The sequence below is a fragment of the Schistocerca nitens genome, chromosome 11, assembly GCF_023898315.1.
Source record: "Schistocerca nitens isolate TAMUIC-IGC-003100 chromosome 11, iqSchNite1.1, whole genome shotgun sequence".
In the NCBI taxonomy this organism is placed as follows: Eukaryota; Metazoa; Arthropoda; class Insecta; order Orthoptera; family Acrididae; genus Schistocerca; species Schistocerca nitens.
The window spans coordinates 177034846-177058162 of NC_064624.1; the positions used below are offsets into that span (position 1 = coordinate 177034846).

A 23317-nucleotide genomic window follows, 5' to 3' on the forward strand; every position below is an offset into this window, starting at 1 on the left:
ACGCAGAAATAGCAGAAAAAAAGGACGAATTATCAGGGATATAATCGCTGATATGCGGCAAATTCGGTGTTTTCCGGACACTTGCAAAAGTACTAGCGTACTGTCAAGTCGTTTTGCAAGACTATCACTGCAAAAATGTACATCTGAACTGTGACACCTATCTAAAGAAGCAGGATGTAATATCACTTGCCCTTAAAAGTTACGTGGCTGGTTTATTCCCGGTATCAAATGGATACTATTAAAATGTCTGCGCAACATATATAAATAATCCAAGACACGTACGAAAAGAATCCGTCTGTACTAGGGATGTAGAGACATTCTAAATATACAGGGCGCTATACGGACAAACACACGACGTCCCGAGAACACGTGACCAGGCCGGCAATGTATGTTGACAACACAAAATCTGTTTTGCGCATGTGAATACTCACTCCAGAGATATTTACTCTATGGCGGGCGTGCGCGAACCGCCAAGATAAAAGAATTGAACTATAGGAACATTAGCATGTGAAGGGGGGGGGGGGGGGGGCACTTTGTGAATGAACGACCCCGCAGCACACACGTGGTTTGACAGCTGGCGTGGGCGACTTGGGTCGTGTGAGTTACTGCTGGTGGGCCAGAGCTGTGTACTGCTGGACGGAGACCGGCCTTGGGGAGGCCATAATTCGGCGCTATCTGGCTCCGCGACACGCCACGACCCAGCCAGCGGTGCACGCTGTTTGGCTTACTGCCCGCCCGCACGACACCCACCCCCGCATAAAGGACGGCTGCCACAGGGACAGAGCGCCGTACACACCTTCCAGCTCGCGCTGCCACCCTCTCATTCCCTATGTGCCCAGCAACACTGTGCTCAACCAGCTATAACTTTCCTCATATGCAAAAACCTCGGGCATGCCACAAGGCAATGCTCTAGGACCTTTTCACAACACGTACTCGGTTTTCCGAAACTAAAACTAAACAAAACTCCGTCAGAACAGGCCATGAAGACCCAACGGTACCGACCGGCCGCCGCGTCATCCTCAGTCCACAGACGTCACTCGATGCGGATATGGAGGGGCATGTAGTCAGCACACCGCTCTCCCGACTGTAGGTCAATTTCCGAGACCGGAGCCGCTACTTCTCAATCAAGTAGCTCCTCAGAATGAGATATTCACTCTGCAGCAGAGTGTGCGCTGATATGAAACTTCCTGGCAGATTAAAACTGTGTGCCGGACCTAGACTCGAACTCGGGACCTTTGCCTTTTGCGGGCAAGTGCTCTACTGACTGAGCTACCCAAGCACGACTCACGCCCCGTCCTCACAGCTTTACTTCTGCCTGTACCTCGTCTCCTACATTCCAAACTTTACAGAAGCTCTCCTGTGACCCTTGCAGAACTAGCACTCCTGGAAGAAAGGATATTGCGGAGACATGGCTTAGCCACAGCCTGGCTAGTCCCGGTCCGGCACACAGTTTTAATCTACCAGGAAGTTTCATATCAGCGCACACTCCGCTGCAGAGTGAAAATCTCATTCTAGAAACATGCCCCAGGCTGTGGCTAAGCCATGTCTCCGCAATATCCTTTCTTCCAGGAGTGCTAGTTCTGCAAGGTTCGCACGAGAGCTTCTGTTAAGTTCGGAAGGTAAGAGACGAGGTACTGGCAGAAGTAAAGTTGTGTGGACGGAGCGTGAGTCGGGTAGCTCAGTCGGTAGAGCACTTGCCCGCCAAAGGCAAAGGTCTCGAGTTCGAGTACCGGTCCGGCATATAGTTTTAATCTGCCAGGAAGTTTCAAGTAGCTCCTCAGTTTGCCTCACAAGGGCTGAGTGCACCCGACTTGCCAACAGCGCTGGACATACCAGATGGTCACCCATCCGAGTGCTGGCCGAGCCCGACAGTGCTTAACTTTGGTGATCTGACAGGAACTGGTGTTACCACTGTGGCAAGGCCGTTGGCACTTTCCGACATTATTCATTCGAATTTATATGGGTGGAAGAGGGGATCAAAACAGATATACACTGACGGAAAAAAAATCTCAACGTAAAGAAGTCGTGTGACAGAAACGAAAGTTATGTGTGTTTCTATTTGTTGTATCCGGATCCCGTTCCAGCTATTACTGGATCTGTGTTGTTGCTGTGGCAATGTTAGTTTCAGAGAGTGGCCAGATGTCTTTGCTGTCACCGCCCCATACTCCCCGGGACGGTAATAGTGTACCCCCAGCTGTCAGCGTCTAGTGTGAACTGTGAAAAAGTCTGCGAGTTGGGTAGCTAAGGCGGGACGTGGGAGCCAGGCCGGTATTCACCTAGTGGGATGTGGAAAACCGCCTAAAATCCACATCCAGGCTGGCTGGCTCACCGGTCCTCCATTGTTAATCTGCCGGGCGGATTCGATCCGGGGCCGGCGCGCCTACCTGAGTCCAGGAAGCAGCGCATTAGCGCTCACCGCTAACCTGGCTGGCTATGCGTGTTTCTACATCTGAAATATGATACCTATTCAAATTTTCGCGCCAGTCGCATCAGAATGGCGTTAGTATTGGCACTGTGGGGATGCAAATCAGGTTTGTCTCAAAGACACGCAGTAACCGTCGTCAGCGTAGTTAGCATTGAGAATGGCGGTTGAGAGTTGATGTTAGTCGAGAATGCCTTTAAGGCACGAAAGACTTCGAACAAGGTCGTCTGATAGGGCTACGAGAAACTGGATGGTTCTTCTGTTATACTACAAAGAGTCTTGGCAGGAATGTAACCACTGTACCTGATTGCTGGGAGTGGTGGTCACGAGAATATACACTCGCAAGAAGGCAAGGCTCAGCGTGGCCATGTAGTACTGCAGAGATGCATGTGTCTCTGGCGCATTGTATTGCATCTGCAGCAGCAATTTGAACCACACTTGGGACCACAGTGACACAGCGAACTGTTGCAAATGGGGGTACGTAAAGGACAGCTCCGAGCCAGACGCCCTGTACCGTGCATTCTGCTGAACAGGCCATGAAGGCCCAACGGTACCGACCGGCCGCCGTGTCATCCTCAGCCCACAGGCGTCACTGGATGCGGATATGGAGGGGCACGTGGTCAGCACACCGCTCTCCCAGCCGTTGTCAGTTTTGCTGACCGGAGCCACTACTTCTCATTCGAGTAGCTCCTCAGTTCGCCTCACAAGGGCTGAGTACACCCCGCTTGCCAACAACGCTCGGCAGACCGGATGGTCACCCATCCGAGTGCGAGCCCAGCCCGAGAGCGCTTAACTTCCGTGATCTGACGGAAAACGGTGTTACCACTGTGGCAAGGCCGTTGGCACTTTCCGACACTATTCGCTCGAATTAATATGGGTGGAAGAGAACATCAAAATAGATATACACTGACGGAAAAAAAAATCGCAACACAAAGAAGTCGTGTGTGTTCCTTGTTGTATCCGGATCCCACACCAGCTATTGCCAGGTCTGGTTTGTTACCATGGATTCTGGCATTGTTAGTTTTTGAAGGTGGCCGGATGTCCTTCCTGTCGCCACCCCGTACCACCTGGGACGGAAATAGTGTACCCCATCTGTTCAAAAATATATCGGGCTTGCAGCCGGTCGTCGTAAACTTCATTGCACGATATTTCGGCTGGACAACTGCCAGCCATCTTCAGGTGAGCCGAACGAGGACTGACGAAGACATTTTTTTTTCTTTATTGTTATTTAACACCTTACATAGAGGTGGGCTGGCAGCAGCACACTACGCTGCTCTTCAGCCACAAGTGTTACAAAGAAAATACAATGGAGGCACAGAGTATACAGAACAAAATGGGGGACAAAAAGCAGTAGACACAGAAACAAATGACACGTAGCCGTTTACACGCGAAGACACCTAAAGAAACTGTTGGCACTGCACATGGACACTGATGATGGAGACGACACGTGTACGATGGAACGTGGGCGGCGAAGAACATTGAGGCACAAACACGAGGGCACACACACTAAAACGATGGCGACGATCTCCGGTGCGCGAACGTCCACTGAAACGTCTGCGAGTCCGGGGACTCTTCGCGAGATATACATAGGAGGGAACAATATATTGCTTGACTCCTCGGTGAAGGTATGTTCTCGAAACTTCAACAAAAGCCCGTACCGAGCTACTGAGCGTCTCTCTTGTAGAGTCTGCCACTGGAGTTTATCTATCATCTCCGTAACGCTTTCGCGATTACCAAATGATCCTGTAACGGAGCGCGCTACTCTCCGTTAGATCTTTATCTCTTCTATCAACCCTATCTGGTACGGATCCCACACTGCTGAGCAGTATTCAAGCAGCGGGCGAACAAGTGTGCTGTAATCTACTTCCTTTGTTTTCGGGCCACATTTCCTTAGGATTCTCCCAATGAATCTGAATCTGACGAAAGAATGATTTTGAAGTAATAGGTTTAACATCAGAAGAGGCACCAATGTTAGCACTGAATAGGGGATCATGGAGGAATTTCGTGAGGGGGGCTATGCTCCAGACTGAACGATGAAAGGCATAATCAGTCTTAAATGATGATGATGACGATGATGATGATTCCATTTTAAATCACTTCTAATGCCTACTGCCAGATAATTTATGGACTTAACTGCTTCCAGTCGCTGACCTGCTATATTGTAGCTAAATGATATGGGATCTTTCTTTCTATGTATTGGCAGCACGTTACACTTCTCTACATTGAGATTCAATTGCCATTCCCTGCACCGTGCGTCTATTCGTTGCAGATCCTCCTGCATTTCAGTACTATTTTCCATTGTTACAACCTCTCGATATACTACAGCATCATCTGCAAAGGGCCTCAGTGAACTTCCGATGTTATCCACAAGGTCATTTACATATATTGTGAATAGCAACGGTCCTACGACACTCCCCACCGGTACACGTGAAACCACTCTTACTTCAGAAGACTTCTCTCCATTGACAATGACATGCTGCGTTCTGTTATCTAGGAACTCTTCAATCCAATCGCACAATTGGTCTGATAGTCCATATGCTCTTACTTTGTTCATTAAAACGACTGTGGGGAACTGTATCGAACGCCTTGCGGAAGTCAAGAAACACGGCATCTACCTGGGAACCCGTGTCTATGGCCCTCTGAGTCTCCTGCACGAATAGCGCGAGCTGGGTTTCACACGACCGCATTTTTCGAAACCCATGCTGATTCCTACAGAGTAGATTTCTAGTCTCCAGAAAAGTCATTAAACTCGAACATAATAAGTGTTCCAAAATTGAACAACTGATCGACTTTAGAGATATACGTCTATAGTTCTGCACATCTGTTCGACGTTCCTTCTTAAAAAAAGGGGGATAACCTGTGCCCTTTTCCAATCCTTTGGAACGCTACGCTCTTCTAGAGACCTACGGTACACCGCTGCAAGAATGGGGGCAAGTTCCTTCGCGTACTCTGTGTAAAACCGAACTGAGATCCCATCAGGTGCAGCGGCCTTTCCTCTTTTGAGCGATTTTCATTGTTTTTTCTATCCCTCTCGTGGTAATCCCTTGCGCTCCGACTGCAAATTTGTATGTCAATCTGGCGATTCGACCTGTTGTGCTCCCACTCGTGAACAGCACAGCAGGGCGTGTTTTCCAACAGGATAATCCTCATCCACATATCGCTGTTGTAACTTTACAGAATGTCGACGTGTTGCCTAGGGCTGCTTGATCACCAGAACTATCTCCACTCGAACACATATGGAACATCATCAGATGACAAATCCAGCATCATTCGCAAACAGCATTAACCGCCGCTATATTCACTGACCAAGTTGAACAGGCATGAAACTCTATTGCACAAACTGACATCCAACACCTCCATGCTTCAAGTCAACATTCTGGGGGTTACACCATTTAGTAGTACACCAGCATTTCACATCCGTAATGGTTTATCTCGTGCCTACATTAACCTCTGATCTTGCAATCTTCATCAGTCAAATATGTTACGTCGGCAAATGTACACTACTGGCCATTAAAACTGCTACACCACGAAGATGACGTGCTAAAGACGCAAAATTTAACCGACAGAAATGAGATGCTGTTATATGCAAATTATTAGCTTTTCAGAGCAGTCACACAAGGTTGGCGCCGGTGCCGACACCTACAACGAGCTGACGTGAGGAAAGTTTCCTACCGATTTCTCATACACAAACAGCAGTTGACCGGCGTTGCCTGGTGAAACGTTGTTGTGATGCCTCGTGTAAGGAGGAGAAATGCGTACCACCACGTTTCCGACTTTGACAAAGGTCGGATTGTAGCCTATCGCGATTGCGGTTTATCGTATCGCGACATTGCTGCTCGCGTCGGTCGAGATCCAGTGACTGTTAGCAGAATATGGAATCGATGGGTTCAGGAGGGTAATACGGAACGCCGTGCTGGATCCCAACGGCCTCGTATCACTAGCAGTCGAGATGACAGGCATCTTATCCGCACAGCTGTAACGGATCGTGCAGCCACGTCTGATCCCTGAGCCAACAGGTGGGGACGTTTGCAAGACAACAACCATCTGCACGAACAGTTCGACGACGTTTGCAGCAGCAAGGGCTATCAGCTCGGAGACCGTGGCTGCGGTTAACCTTGACGCTGCATCACAGACTGGAACGCCTGCGATGGTGTACTCGACGACGAACCTGGGTGCACGAATGGCAAAACGTCATTTTTTCGGATGAATCCAGGTTCTCTTTACAGCATCACGATGGTCGCATCCGTGTTTGGCGACATCGCGGTGAACGCACATTGGAAGCGTGCATTCGTCATCGCCATACTGCCGTATCACCCGGCGTGATGGTATGTGGTGCCATTCGTTACACGTCTCGGTCACCTCTTGTTCGCATTGACGACACTTTGAACAGTGGACGTTACATCTCAGATGTGTTACGACCCGTGGCTCTACCCTTCATTCGATCCCTGCGACACCCTACATTTCAGCAGGATAATGCACGACCGCATGTTGCAGGTCCTGTACGGGCCTTTCTGGATACAGAAATTGTTCGAATGCTGCCCTGGCCAGCACATTCCCCAGATCTCTCAGCAATTGAAAACGTCTGGTCAATGGTGGCCGAGCAACTGGCTCGTCACAATACGCCAGTCAGTACTCTTAATGAACTGTGGTATCGTGTTGAAGCTGCATGGTCAGTTGTACCTGTACACGCCATCCGAGCTCTGTTTGAGTCAATGCCGAGGCGAATCAAAGCCGTTATTACGGCCAGAGGTGGTTGTTCTGGGTACTGATTTCTCAAGATCTATGCACCCAAATTGCGTGAAAATGTAATCACGTGCCAGTTCTAGTACAATATATTTGTCCAATGAATACCCGTTTATCATCTGCATTTCTTCTTGGTGTAGAAGTTTTAATGGCCAGTAGTGTCTATATATATCGGTAGCAGGTGCCATGCATCCTGCATTTTCAGTGCTACACATTCTTTGCAATTGAAGGTAACATGACTGCTGGAGTGTACGAATACAATTGTCCAACCCATAGTCAGTGGTTTTGCAGAGACTGTAGGGGAAGGGTTCACTCTGCAGGATGATAACATCCAACCTCATCGTGCTCACATTGTGTGTCGGTGTTTGACAAGACATGATATCTGAAGAACAGGCTGGGCAGCATGCTCACTGGATATGAAGTGCATAGGGCATGCACCAGAAGAGCGATGTCTAGTCATCGGCATCTTCCAATAACGATTGGAGCTCTCAGGAATGCTCGCATTGAACACTAGGACAATATGTCTCTTGAGGCCAGAGTTGGTACTGACCATGCCACATCACATTCAAGAGTGCCTCAGGATTTGTGGAGGACCTACACGTTACTCAACAGTGCACTGAACACAGCATTTCATGTTTTTCAGTTTGTGGGACTTGTAAATTTTTTGTTTTTTGAAATAATGGTTCTCTGTCATTTCATAACCGGTTCAAGGAGAATGCACTGTAGTTTTCTTTAGCGTAATATTCTCTGTTATCAAAAAATTCAATAGAAGACATCTCTGTCATTTAAAGATAGAAGAGCCAATTATATACTTGTTGCTGTTGTGGTCTTCAATCTAGAGACTGGTTTGATACAGCTCTCCATGCTACTCTATACTGTGCAAGCTTCTTCATCTCGCAGTACCTACTGCAGCCTACATCATTCTGAATATGCTTAGTGTATTCATCTCTTGGTCTCCCTCTACGATTTTTACCCTCCACGCTTCCTTCCAATACTAAATTGGTGATCCCTTGATGCCTCACAACATGTCCTACTAATCGATCCGTTCTTCTAGTCAACTTGTGCCACAAACTTCTCCCCAATCCTATTCAACACCTCATTAGTTATGTGATCTACCCATCTAATCTTCAGTATTCTTCTGTAGCACCACATTTCGAAAGCTTCTATTCTCTACTTGTCTAAACTATTTACCGTCCATGTTTCACTTCCACACATGGCTACACTCCATACAAATACTTTCTGAAAAGACTTCCTGACACTTATCTCTATACTCGATGTTAACAAATTTCTCTTCTTCAGAAACGCTTTCCTTGCCATTGCCAGTCTACATTGTATATCCTCTCTATTTCGACCATCATCAGTTATTTTGCTCCCCAAGTAACAAAACTCATTTACTACTTCAAGTGTCCCATTTCCTAATCTAATTCCGTCAGCATCACACGATTTATTTCGAATACATTCCATTATCCTCGTTTTGCTTTTGTTGATGTTCATCTTATTTCCTCCTTTCAAGACACTACCCATTCCGTTCAACTGCTCTTCCAAGTCCTTTGCTGTCTCTGACAGAATTACAATGTCAACGGCGAACCTCAAAGGTTTTATTTCTCCTCCATGGATTTTAATTCCTACTCCGAATTTTTCTTTTGTTTCCTTTACTACTTGCTCAATATACAGATTGAGTAACATCGGGGAGAGGCTACAACCCCGTCTCACTCCCTTCCCGACCACTGCTTCCCTTTCATGCCCCTCAACTCTTATAACTGCCATCTGGTTTCTATACAAATTGTAAATAGCCTTTCGCTCCCTGTATTTTACCCCTGCCACCTTCAGAATTTGAAAGTGAGTATCCAGTCAACATTGTCTAAGTCTACAAATGCTAGAAACATAGGTTTGCCTTTCCTTAATCTATTTTCTAAGATAAGCCGTAGGGTCAGTATTGCCTCACGTGTTCCAACATTTCTACGGAATCCAAACTGATCTTCCCCGATGTCGGCTTCTACCAGTTTTTCCATTCGTCTGTAAAGAATTCATGTTAGTATTTTGGAGCCGTGGCTTATTAAATTAATAGTTTGGTAATTTTCACATCTGTCATCGCCTACTTTCTTTGGAATTGGAATTAATGCTTAACTTTTTTTAATGCGTCTGTGTGTATGGAGAGCAGGGGGGACTTGTTTGATGAGTGTACATATGTCCAGTGTCGTTTACGTGACCACCAGTAAAAAGCCTGAATAACCACTTTTGCAGTAGCGGACCGCTGCAGGACGTGCAGGAAGAGGGGCAATGGGGTTCTGGAAGGTTCTCAGAGGATGTGGATTCATGGCGACTCCAGTGTCGTGGCAAGTTCCCCTACGTTTCTCGTTTGAGGGTCTATGCCGCGAACAGCCCTGCTGAGGTATTCCCACAGATACTCGGATGTGTTTAAATCTGGGGAGTCTGGTGGTCAAGGGAGGATGGCAAACTCATCCTGGAGTTGTTTGAACCACACACGCAGACACATTCAGAAAAAAGGTTCAAATGGCTCTGAGCACTATGCGACTTAACTTCTGAGGTCATCAGTCACCTAGAACTTAGAACTAATTAAACCTAACTGACCTAAGGACATCACACATATCCATGACCAAGGCAGGATTCGAACCTGCGACCGTAGCGATCGCTCGGCTCCAGACTGCAGACACATTCCATTGTGTTGCTGGTGATTGCCACCATGCCGAAGAAGAACTAACCGCATGCAAGAAGTAGTTTATCTTGTAGCGAAATTGAAGTAGGTACTTCAGTAAAGGACATAGAAGAGCAGTTGAACGGAATGGACAGTGTCTTGAAAGGAGGATATAAGATGAACATCAACAAAAGCAAAACGAGGATAATGGAATGTAGTCGAATTAAGTCGGGCGATGCTGAAGGAATTAGATTAGGAAATGAGACACTTACAGTAGTAAAGGAGTTTTGCTATTTGGGGAGCAAAATAACTGATGATGGTCGAAGTAGAGAGGATATAAAATGTAGACTGGCAATGGCAAGGAAAGCGTTTCTGGAGATGAAAAATTTGTTAACATCGAGTATAGATTTAAGTGTCAGGGAGTCTTTTCTGAATGAATTTGTATGGAGTGTAGCCTTGTATGGAAGTGAAACATGGACGATAACTAGTTTGGACAAGAAGAGAATAGAAGCTTTCGAAATATGGTGCTACAGAAGAATGCTGAAGATTAGAGGGGTAGATCATATAACTAATGAGGAGGTATCGAATAGAATTGGGGAGAAGTTTGTGGCACATCTTGACTAGAAGAAGGGATCGGTTGGTAGGACATGTTCTGAGACTTCAGGGGATCACCAATTTAGTATTGGAGGGCAGCGTGGAGGGTAAAAATCGTAGAGGGAGACCGAGAGATGAATACACTAAGCAGATTCAGAAGGATGTAGGTTGCAGTAGGTACTGGGAGATGAAGAAGCTTGCACAGGATAGAGTAGCATGGCGAGCTGCATCAAACCAGTCTCTGGACTCAAGACCACAACAACAACAACACTTCCTGTGAGTTAGTATGGGCAGAGGTCATTGTTGGCAACCTGATTAAATTAATAATTGGATCCTTTCACCGACCTCCTAATTCAGATGATACAGTTGCTGAAAGGTTCAAAGAAAACTTGAGTTTGATTTCAAACACGTGCCCGACTCATAGTTGGTGGTGACTTCAATTTACTCTCAATATGTTGTCGAAAATACATGTTTAATTCCGGAGGTACACATAAAATATCATCCGAAATTGTGCTAAATGCATTCTTTGAAAATTATTTCGAGCAGTTAGTTCATGAGCCCACGCGAATAGTAAGCGGTCGTGAAAACACACTTGACCTCTTACCAACAAATAATCCTGAGTTAATAACGAACATCAAAACCGATTCAGGGATTAGTGAACACAGAGTTGTCGTAGCGAGACTGAATATTATAATCCCCAAATCTTCTGAAAATAAGCGAGAAACATACCTATTCAAAAAAGCACATAAAAATACAGTTGACGGCTTCCTAAGAGACAATCTCTATTCATTCCAAATTAATAATACAAGTATAGACCAGATGTGGCTTAAATTCAAAGAAATAGTATCGGCAGCAATTGAGAGATTTATACCAAATAAATTAACAAACGACGGAGCTGATCGTCCTTGGTACACAAAACGGGTTACAACAGTGTTGCAGAAACAACGAAACAAACTTGCCAAGTTTAAAGAGACGCAAAATCCACAAGATTGGCGATCTTTTACAGAAGCTCAAAGTTTAACGCGGATTTCAATGCGAGATGCCTATAACAGTTTCCATAACGAAACTTTGCCCCGAAAGCTGGCAGAAAACCCAAAGAGATTCTGGTCGTATGTGAACTACACTCCTGGAAATTGAAATAAGAACACCGTGAATTCATTGTCCCAGGAAGGGGAAACTTTATTGACACATTCCTGGGGTCAGATACATCACATGATCACACTGACAGAACCACAGGCACATACAGGCAACAGAGCATGCACAATGTCGGCACTAGTACAGTGTATATCCACCTTTCGCAGCAATGCAGGCTGCTATTCTCCCATGCAGACGATCGTAGAGATGCTGGATGTAGTCCTGTGGAACGGCTTGCCATGCCATTTCCACCTGGCGCCTCAGTTGGACCAGCGTTCGTGCTGGACGTGCAGACCGCGTGAGGCGACGCTTCATCCAGTCCCAAACATGCTCAATGGGGGACAGATCCGGAGATCTTGCTGGCCAGGGTAGTTGACTTACACCTTCTAGAGCACGTCGGGTGGCACGGGATACATGCGGACGTGCATTGTCCTGTTGGAACAGCAAGTTCCCTTGCCGGTCTAGGAATGGTAGAACGATGGGTTCGATGACGGTTTGGATGTACCGTGCACTATTCAGTGTCCCCTCGACGATCACCAGTGGTGTACGGCCAGTGTAGGAGATCGCTCCCCACACCATGATGCCGGGTGTTGGCCCTGTGTGCCTCGGTCGTATGCAGTCCTGATTGTGGCGCTCACCTGCACGGCGCCAAACACGCATACGACCATCATTGGCACCAAGGCAGAAGCGACTCTCATCGCTGAAGACGACACGTCTCCATTCGTCCCTCCATTCACGCCTGTCGCGACACCACTGGAGGCGGGCTGCACGATGTTGGGGCGTGAGCGGAAGACGGCCTAACGGTGTGCGGGACCGTAGCCCAGCTTCGTGGAGACGGTTGCGAATGGTCCTCGCCGATACCCCAGGAGCAACAGTGTCCCTAATTTGCTGGGAAGTGGCGGTGCGGTCCCCTACGGCACTGCGTAGGATCCTACGGTCTTGGCGTGCATCCGTGCGTCGCTGCGGTCCGGTCCCAGGTCGACGGGCACGTGCACCTTCCGCCGACCACTGGCGACAACATCGATGTACTGTGGAGACCTCACGCCCCACGTGTTGAGCAATTCGGCGGTACGTCCACCCGGCCTCCCGCATGCCCACTATACGCCCTCGCTCAAAGTCCGTCAACTGCACATACGGTTCACGTCCACGCTGTCGCGGCATGCTACCAGTGTTAAAGACTGCGATGGAGCTCCGTATGCCACGGCAAACTGGCTGACACTGACGGCGGCGGTGCACAAATGCTGCGCAGCTAGCGCCATTCGACGGCCAACACCGCGGTTCCTGGTGTGTCCGCTGTGCCGTGCGTCTGATCATTGCTTGTACAGCCCTCTCGCAGTGTCCGGAGCAAGTATGGTGGGTCTGACACACCGGTGTCAATGTGTTCTTTTTTCTATTTCCAGGAGTGTATATTAGCGGCAAGAAACAATCAGTGCCTTCTCTGCGCGATAGCAATGGAGATACTATCGAAGACAGTGCTGCCAAAGCAGAGTTACTAAACACAGACTTCCGAAATTCCTTCACCAAAGAAGACGAAGTAAATATTCCACAATACCAATCAAAAACAGCTGCCAACATGAGAAACGTAGAAGTAAATATCCTCGGAGTAGTGAAGCAACTTAAATCACTTAATAAAAACAAGTCTTCTGATCCAGACTGTATACCAATTAGGTTCCTTTCGGAGTATGCTGGTGCATTAGCTCCATACTTAACGATCATATACAACCGCTCGCTCGACAAAAGATCCGTACCCAAAGACTGGAGAGTTGCACAGGTCACACCAATATTCAAGAAAGGTAGTAGGAGTAATCCACTAAATTACAGCCCCATATTGTTAACGCCGATATGCAGCAGGATTTTAGGACATATATTGTGTTCGAACATTATGAATCACCTAGAAGAAAACTGTCTATTGATACACAGTCAACATGGGTTTTGAAAACATCGTTCCTGTGAAACACAACGAGCTCTTTTTTGATATGAAGTGTTCAATACTATTGACAAGGGATTTCAGATCGATTCTGTATTTCCGGAAGGCTTTTGACACTGTATCACACAAGCGGCTCGTAGTGAAATTGCGTGCTTGTGGAATATCGTCTCAGTTATGTGACTGGATGTGTGGTTTCCTGTCAGAGAGGTCACAGATCGTAGTAATTGACGGAAAGTCATCAAGTAAAACAGAAGTGATTTCTGGTGTTCCCCAAGGTAGTTTTATAGGCCCTTTGCTGTTCCTTATTTATATAAACGATTTGGGAGACAATCTGAGCAGCCGTCTTCGGTTGTTTGCAGATGACGCTGTCGTTTATCGACTAATAATGTCATCAGATGATCAAAACAAACTGCAAAACGCTTTAGAAAAGATATCTGAATGGTGCGAAAATTGGCAGTTGACCCTAAATAACGAAAAGTGTGAGGTCACCCACGTGAGTGCTAAAAGGAAGTCGTTAAACTTCGGTTACACGATAAATCAGTCTAATATAAAGACCGTAAATTCGACTAAATATCTGGATATTACGATTACGAACAACTTAAATTGGAAGGAAAACATAGAAAACGTTGTGGGGAAGGCTAACCAAAGGCTGCGTTTTATTGGCAGGACACTTAGAAAATGTGACAGTCCTACTAAGGAGACTGCCTACACTTCGTTTGTCTGTCCTCTTTTAGAATACTGTTGCATGGTGTGGGATCGTTACCAGATAGGACTGACGGAGTACATCGAAAAAGTTCAAAGAAGGGCAGCACGTTTTGTATCACTGTGAAATAGGGGAGAGAGTGTCACAGAAATGATACAGGATTTGGGCTGGAAATCATTAAAAGAAAGGGGTTTGTCGTTGCGACGGAATCTTCCAATCACCAATTTTCTCCTCCGAATGCGAAAATATTTTGTTGACTCCGACCTACATAAGGAGGAACAATCACCACAATAAAATAAGGGAAATCAGAGATATAGGTGTTCGTTCTTTCCGCGTGCTATACGAGATTGGAATAATACAGAATTGTGAAGGTGGTTCGATGAACCCTCTGCCAGGCACTTGAACGTGATTTGCAGAGTATCCATGTAGATGCAGACACGATCTCCGGGGATAGATGCATACTTGTGTTGATACATTGTGTTTTCGAGAATGACGAGATCACCCACGGAATGCTACGAAAACATTCCCACCGGCCGGGGTGGCCGAGCGGTTCTAGGCGCTACAGTCTGGAACCGCGCGACCACTACGGTCGCAGGTTCGAATGCTGCCTCGGGCATGGATGTGTGTGGTGTCCTTAGGTAAGTTAGGTTTAAGTAGTTCTAAGTTCTAGGGGACCGATGACCTCAGAAGTTTAGCCGCATAGTGCTCAGAGCCATTTGAACCATTTTTGAAAACATTCCCCACACGATAACACTCATTCGTTCTTTGCTTACAGACGTTTTCTGCTTTACACGCCAGCAGTCATCTATCCGGCAAAGCATAAAACGTGATTCGTGTTAAAAGGCCACTCAGCGGACGTCCAGAGCTGGATCTATGCCATACGCAGACCCTTAATTAACGACGAAAATTGTTTTGTAAATTAATGTGTGTTGTGGTTGTTTACAGGACACTGTCTCGCGTGTGGCAGGCCACGGGAACCCCAGCCATAGCAACCTTCAGCTCTGGGGTAGCTGCTGCGTTGGCAGCCCTGCTCATCCAGCTTGAGGTGCTGGTCGAGATGATGTCCATCGGTGAGTACTGACCCTGCCTGCAGTGCTTCAAACCTTAACAAATCGATAAGGCCGGTATCTATTATCGATGTAATACTGGTTCCTGTAATTCCTGACTGTCGCTGTTTTACATCAGTGACTGCCCTCACTCGGCTCTAGCAAAGACTCGTCTTCCGAAACTTTAATGTATTCAAGAGTAGCCTCCCATATTTGTAAAAATAAAGTACTAACAAAATGTCAGTTTGGTTTTCAGAAAGGCTTTGCAACAGAAAATGCTTTATACGCTTTCACTGATCAAATATTAAATGCTCTGAATAACCGGACATCACCCTTTGGTATTTTTGTGATCTCTCAAAGGCCTTTGGCTGTGTAAATCATGGAATTCTTTTAGATAAGCTAAATCATTATGGTTTGAGGGGGGCAGTGCACAGATGGTTTAATTCATACTTAACTGGAAAAATGCAGAAAGTTGATATAAGTGGTTCATGTAATGTTAAAACAACAGCTGATTCCTCAAATTGGGGGGCTATCAAGTACGGGGTCCCACAGGGTTCAATCTTAGATCCTTTACTGTTCTTGATATACATTAATGACTTACCATTCCACATTGATGAAGATGCAAAGTTAGTTTTTTTGCTGATGATACAAGTATAGTAACAACATCCAAAAACCAAGAACTAAGTGATGTAATTGTAAATGATGTTTTTCACATAATTATTAAGTGGTTCTCAGCAAACGGACTCTCTTTAAATTTTGATAAAACACAATATATACAGTTCCGTACAGTAAATGGCACAACTCCAGTAATAAATATAGACTTTGAACAGAAACCTGTAGCTAAGGTAGAATTTTCAAAATTCTTAGGTGTGTCCATTGATGAGAGGTTAAACTGGAAGCAACACATTGATGGTCTGCTGAAACGTCTGAGTTCAGCTACGAATGCTATTAGGGTTATTGCAAATTTTGGCGATAAGAATCTCAGTAAATTAGCTTACTATGACTACTTTCATTCACTGCTTTCGTATGGCATCATATTCTGGGGTAATTCATCGTTGAGTATAAAAGTATTCATTGCTCAAAAACGTGTAATCAGAATAACTGCTGGAGCCCACCCACGGTCATCTTGCAGACATCTATTTAAGGATCTAGGGATCCTCACAGTAACCTCACAGTATATATATTCACTTATGAAATTTGTTGTTAATAATCCAACCCAGTTCAAAAATAATATCAGTGTGCATAGCTATAACACCAGGAGAAAGGATGATCTTCACTAAGCAGGGTTAAATCTGACTTTGGCATAGAAAGGGGTAAATTATGCTGCCACAAAAGTCTTTGGTCACCTACCAAACAGCATCAAAAGCCTGACAGATAGCCAACTAACATTTAAAAATAAATTAAAAGAATTTCTAGATGACAACTCCTTCTATTCATTGGCTGAATTTTTAGATATAAATTAAGGGAAAAAAACTGAAACATTAGTGTCATGCAATATTTTGTGTAACGTAATATCTTGTACAGACATCTTTTATTAACCTGACACGTTCCACATCATTACGAAATGTCATATTCATGATCTATGGAACAAGTATTAATCTAATCTAATCAAGTACAGAGGAAATACTCGCTAATGCTACTTGTTACTGGCCGATATCGACTAGAGTATGAAGGGTTAGTAATCAATTACTAGGGTCATAATGCCTGTATGTTCAGATTCACCGATGAGCCAAAACACTATTGAACCGTGAATTTACTTTCAAAACTTTTTCTTAAGGATTTACTTTATTTACTAGCGATTCATCAAGAACATCAACATGTTTAATCACACTATGTGAGCGTGGAAGTAGTTGCGAGTGGGTAACTGATGAAAACAAATTAAATATCTTTCAACAAATGGAAATTTTATTCCTAAAAGCCCTTTTTTTTAAAACAGATTTAAAATTATAATCAGAAAGCACCCTCCAAATATCAAGCTACAATTTATTCAGAGGCAGAAAGAAACAAGTTTTGACTGTATGAGCTTTCGGGCTGAGAACCCTGCCGCTCCCTTTTGACACGGCCGTAGTCACGACCGCTCACAACAACCTCTGAATGACTACACTGGTGCAAATCTGCAACATACCAGATAACTTTCAACTAAGAGTTTTAACAATTTACACAAGCACACAAACTATGCACCCCCCATAGAAGGGATGGAAGTGGTACAAAACACTAACAATTAAAATATTGACCTTGCCACCGAAGGTGCAACTTGATTTTAACTTCTAAGAAAAGTCTTACAGTGAAAGGGTGGCAACTTTATATACTAAAATGACCATTTAAATAAAAACCCATGAAACGCAGTCTTACATAAAATATACAAACATGCTCTACATTACACATATACCGCCTCTCAAGATGGTAGGCAAGATAAAAACATATTTCAGGAACTCGGCCGTTACACTTCAAGCAATAAATTCGTTAACTTCGAATCCGACAAACATGACACAGGCAGCTATTAACGTACGGCAGACCGACAGACAGACAGACACTAACTGCCTACAAATGCGGACGAGAGACAGACGAGCAAGCTGGGGACGAGAGACTGACCAAGAAAACGGATTTAACATGTAAATGAAACAACATATCATCAATCAGTCAACTTCTGATAAACTGCGTTTTGTGGAGAAGACCTGGCGCAGCACCCCCAAATCGCTCTCCCGAACCGTCCGCTGCCAGCCACTTCAACGGACGCAGGAAGGCGCGCCGATCTCCCGTCTCACGGCGTCGCAGCTCGCACCGGCCAGACCGACGTCGTGGGTTGACTCCTGTTGCTCTCGTGTCGGCCGCGAAGCCACTACCCCTCGCTATACGGCGCGGCCCACTGGACTCACGTGGCGACCTCACATGCGCCGACGCTTAAGGCGGACAAGTCATCTCGTGTCTCAGTGCGCGACCGACCGACCGACCGATCCAACCGCCAATGCCCATTGCCTGAGCAGACTGGCGGCCTAACACATACTGGCACTCCGAACGACAGACAGACACTTGACTGCCCCACACTGACCCGGCTGACCGACTGACCAGACTCGCCGCCTAGCGAGTTTTTTTTTTTTTTCTTTATTGTGATTTCATTCCCCTGCCCCATATGGGCAGGGGAGGGCTGTCAGCAGCACAATCCGCCGCTCTTCAGCCGAGTGACATGACAATTAAAACAAGAATAAAATAATACATACATAAGCAGGTAAAAAAGGGGGAACATAAAACAGAGTAAGGGGGGAAAATGGAGGTAAAAATACACTGATATGTAGACGTTCATGGGGGACAGTTAAAAAAACAGACCAGAAAGTTAAAAAACACAGTTGGCGATTCGTAAAACACAGAGAAGTCACTGGATGCGCAGGCACAGGATATAAGTCGGCCACAGTATTAAAAACACTCCGAAACAATACACTTAAAACCCACTTGGAGCACACACGACGAAGAAGAAAACTACCAGGTGGGACCTGCCGAGGGAAAGGTCAGAGAGGATGGAGAAGGAGGGGAGAGCATGGGGCAGCTGGGGAAGCGGCGGGATGAAGAGAGGAGGGGCAACCGTGGGTTCACGAAGAGGCAGGAGACACGTGGGGCGGGAGAGGAAAAGGGAAGACAGGGCAGGAGGGAGTGGAGAGACACTGAAAGAAGGCACAAGAGATGGAGGGGGAGTAGGAGGGGAAATCCGCTCAGAAGGAGGGAGGGGAAGGAGAGGGAGCCCTGAGGAGGAGGCAGTAAGAGGGGGTTAGAGTTGGTAGGAAGGGTAGATGTCAGGGCGAAGCTCATCATCCGGGAGTGGTAGACGGTGGAAGTTGTGTTGGGAAAGGAGATGGAGGGTGTGGAGATGGAGAGAGGGAGGGACACAACGGTAAAGGCGCGGCAGCTGGTCGGGAGTGGAGAGGAAGGGAGACACCAGGGGGTGAGGGGGATCAAGGCGACGGACAATATATAGTGTGCGGATGTGTTCGAGGAAAAGGAGAAGGTGGGGGAAGGGGATGAGGTCATAGAGGATGCGCGTGGGGGACGGAAGGCGGATGCGGAAGGCGAGGCGGAGCGCATGGCGTTCGAGGATTTGGAGGGCGTTATAGAACCGGGGAGGGGCGGAAATCCAAGCGATGCTGGCATAACAAAGGATGGGGCGGACCGCCTAGCGAGCTCACAGCGCCCCTTAAATGCACCTCAACAGGCTCCCTTTCCCATTTCCCACCAGAGGGAGACACCAAAGCTGCGATTGCCACAGCGGCGCCACCGCCAGAAACGGAGAGCGACTGCTTCGCACTACGTGCTGCAGTGCACTCTTCAAAACAGCAAATTTTACCGTGGCTCAACTATGGCCAGTTTCCACGACAGCTTTGAATGCCACCTGGTAGCGTTGTAGGCATAAGAAGCGGTAAGGAACGCATGTAAGTGGAATACAGACGAACGGAGATAAATCGATCAACGACAGGGCTACAAATGAGGAAGTCTACTGACATGAGCGGTTTTGAGGAGGGGCAGATTGTTATGGACTGACGTCTGGGAATGAGGATTTTGGCGAAGCTGGTCGCTTGTTGTCGCACTGCTGACGTGAGCCTCTGTGGAAAGTGTCTGGAGGACAGTGGAGTAGGCGATGAGGTGTAGGCTGTCAAAGCCTCGTCACAGAACGTGCAGTGGGCTGGTTACACGGCGATCAGTGTGGGTCCTGACCGCGGCATAAAATGCTGCGGCAGGCAAAAGTGTTTCGCAGCTCACCATTCAGCGCACACTGTAGAACAGGAGGCTTCGCAGCAGACGATCCCTCCACGTTTCCTTGTTGACCCGATGACATCGTCAGTTATCAGAATGAGATTTCCACTCTGCAGCGGAGTGTGCACTGATATGAAACTTCTTGGCAGATTAAAACTGTGTGCCGGAACGAGACCCGAACTCGGGACCTTTGCCTACCCAAGCACGACTCACGCTCCGTCCTCACAGCTTTACTTCCGCCAGTATCTCGTCTCCCACCTTCCAAACTTCACAGAAACTCTCCTACGAACCTTGCAGAACTAGCACTCCTGAAAGAAAGGATATTGTGGAGACATGGCTTAGCCACAGCCTGGGGGATGTTTACAGAATGAGATTTTCACTCTGCAGCGGAGTGTGCGCCGATATGAAACTTCCTGGCAGATCAAAACTGTGAGGACGGGGCGTGAGTCGTGCTTGGGTAGCTCAGTTGGTAGAGCACTTGCCCGCAAAAGGCAAAGGTCCCGAGTTCGAGTCTCGTTCCGGCACACAGTTTTAATCTGCCAGGAAGTTGCATCGTCAGTTATGATTACAATCTCGCGAATGGTCGCCTAGACTGGACACCCTGACTGACCCAAATTTCCATCTTAGCCACAACACAACTGACATGTTGCCCCTGCCCATTACTCTCACTACCGTCACACTTCAGCAAGAGATCTGGCACAGAACCAAAGAAAATTCTGGTCATACGTAAAATTGCCAAGCAGGTCTAAGGCTTCCATTCAGTCCTTGTTGGCCAGTCTGGTGTGGCAGTTGAGGATAGCAAAACGAAAGCTGAATTTTAAAATTTCACTTTCAAGAAACCATTCACACTAGAGAATTTTACAAACATGGTACCATCGGACAGACACCCGTATGGACGACATACTAATAAGGATCCATGACGTACAGAAACAACTGAAGTGTAGTGGCAACTTCTGCCACCGAATGTATCAGGCTGAGGTCAGGAGAGCGTGGAGGCCAGGGAATTGGTCCGCCTCTACCAATCCGTCGGTCACCGAATCTGTTGTTGAGAAGCGTACGAACACTTCGACTGAAATGTGCAGGAGCTCCATCGTGCAAGAACCACATGTTGTGTCGTACTTGTAAAGGCACATGTTCTAGCAGCACAGGTAGAGTATCCCGTATGAAATCGTGATGACGTGCTCCATTGAGCGTAGGTGGAAGAACATGGGGCCCAATCGAGACATCGCCAACAATGCCTGCCCAAACGTTCACAGAAAATCTGTGTTGATGACGTGATTGCACAATTGCGTGCGGATCCTCGTCAGCCCACACATGTTGATTGTGAAAATTTACAATTTGATCACTTCGGCATGAAGCCTCATCCGTAAAGATAACATTTGCACTGAAATGAGGATTGATACATTGTCGGATGAACCATTCGCAGAAGTGTACCCGTGGAGGCCAATCAGCTGCTGATAGTGCCTGCACACGCTGTACACGGTACGGAAACAACTGGTTCTCCCGTAGCACTCTCCATACAGTGACGTGATCAACGTTACCTTGTACAGCAGCAACTTCTCTGACGCCGAAATTAGGGTTATCGTCAACTGCACCAAGAATTGCCTCGTCCATTGCAGGTGTCCTCGTCGTTCTAGGTCTTCCCCAGTCGCGAGTCGTAGGCTGGAATGTTCCGTGCTCCCTAAGACGCCGATCAATTGCTTCGAAAGTCTTCCTGTCGGGACACCTTCGTTCTGGAAATCTGTCTCGATACAAACGTACCGCGCCACGGCTATTGCCCCGTGCCAATCCGTACATCAAATGGGCATCTGCCAACTCCGCATTTGTAAACATTGCACTGACTGCAAAACCACGTTCGTGATGAACACTAACCTGTTGATGCTACTTACTGATGAGCTTGATGCTAGTACTGTTGCGTAATGAGTCGCATGTCAACACAAGCACCGAAGTCAACATTACCTTCCTTCAATTGGGCCAACTGGCGGTGAATCGAGGAAGTACAGTACATACTGACGAAACTAAAATGAGCTCTAACATGGAAATTAAGCGTTTCCGGACACATGTCCACATAACATCTTTTCTTTATTTGTGTGTGAGGAATGTTTCCTGAAAGTCTGGCCGTACCTTTTTGTAACACCTTGTATACACAGGGTGACAACTACATAAAATAAAAATGCATAGTTGGCCGCGGGGCATGATGAGAATTAGTATGCGCTGTACGGTTTGGCTTAGCGACGAAGCCCACTTTCATTTGAATGGGTTCGCCACTCAGCAAAATTGGCGCATTTGGGGAACGGAGAACTCGCATTTTACTAATCAATAAGTCTCCTCACCCTCGACTGGTGACTGCATGATGTGCAGTGTCCAGTCGCCGAATAATCGGTGCTACATTCCTTGATGGCAAGGTGATTAGTGAACGTTAAGTGAAGGTTTTGGAAGATCATTTCATCCACATCATCCAAAGTGTAACACTTGGTTCATGAATCATAAAAGAAGGTTGTATACCTGGAAGAATCCTGGAGATACTAAAAGGTATCAGATAGATTATATAATGGTAAGATAGAGATTTAGGAACCAGGTTTTAAATTGTAAGACTTTTCCAGGGGCAGATGTGGATTCTGACCACAATCTATTGGTTATGAACTGCAGATTGAAACTGAAGAAACTGCAAAAAGGTGGGAATTTAAGGAGTTGGGACCTGGATAAACTGAAAGAACCAGAGGTTGTAGAGAGTTTCAGGGAGAGCATAAGGGAACAATTGACAGGAATGGGGGAAAGAAATACAGTAGAAGAAGAATGGGTAGCTCTGAGGGATGAAGTAGTGAAGGCAGCAGACGATCAAGTAGGTAAAAAGACGAGGGCTAATAGAAATCATTGGGTAACAGAAGAAATATTGAATTTAATTGATGAAAGGAGAAAATATAAAAATGCAGTAAATGAAGCAGGCAAAAAGGAATACAAACGTCTAAAAAATGAGATCGACAGGAAGTGCAAAATGGCTAAGCAGGGATGGCTAGAGGACAAATGTAAGGATGTAGAGGCTTGTCTCACTAGGGGTAAGATAGATACTACCTACACGAAAATTAAAGAGACCTTTGCAGAAAATAGAACCACTTGTATGAATATCAAGAACTCAGATGGCAACCCAGCTCTAAGCAAAGAAGGGAAGGCAGAAAGGTGGAAGGAGTATATAGAGGGTTTATACAAGGGCGATGTACTTGAGGACAATATTATGGAAATGGAAGAGGATGTAGATGAAGACGAAATGGGAGATACGATACTGCGTGAAGAGTTTGACAGAGCACTGAAAGACCTGAGTCGAAACAAGGCCCCGGGAGTAGACAACATTCCA

The 23317-nt window shown here is 46.4% G+C and overlaps 1 protein-coding gene and 1 pseudogene across 1 annotated transcript in view; one reads left to right on the plus strand and one right to left on the minus strand.

Moving 5' to 3' along the window:
- Positions 1-23317, plus strand: part of LOC126213052 (probable cationic amino acid transporter) — a 717466-nt gene that overhangs the window by 599019 nt on the left and 95130 nt on the right. The window contains exon 8 of the mRNA XM_049940623.1: positions 15125-15249. Coding sequence (XP_049796580.1) covers positions 15125-15249 — 125 coding nt within the window. The remainder of the gene's footprint in view (positions 1-15124; positions 15250-23317) is intronic.
- LOC126214037 (5S ribosomal RNA) lies at positions 1813-1930 on the minus strand (annotated as a pseudogene).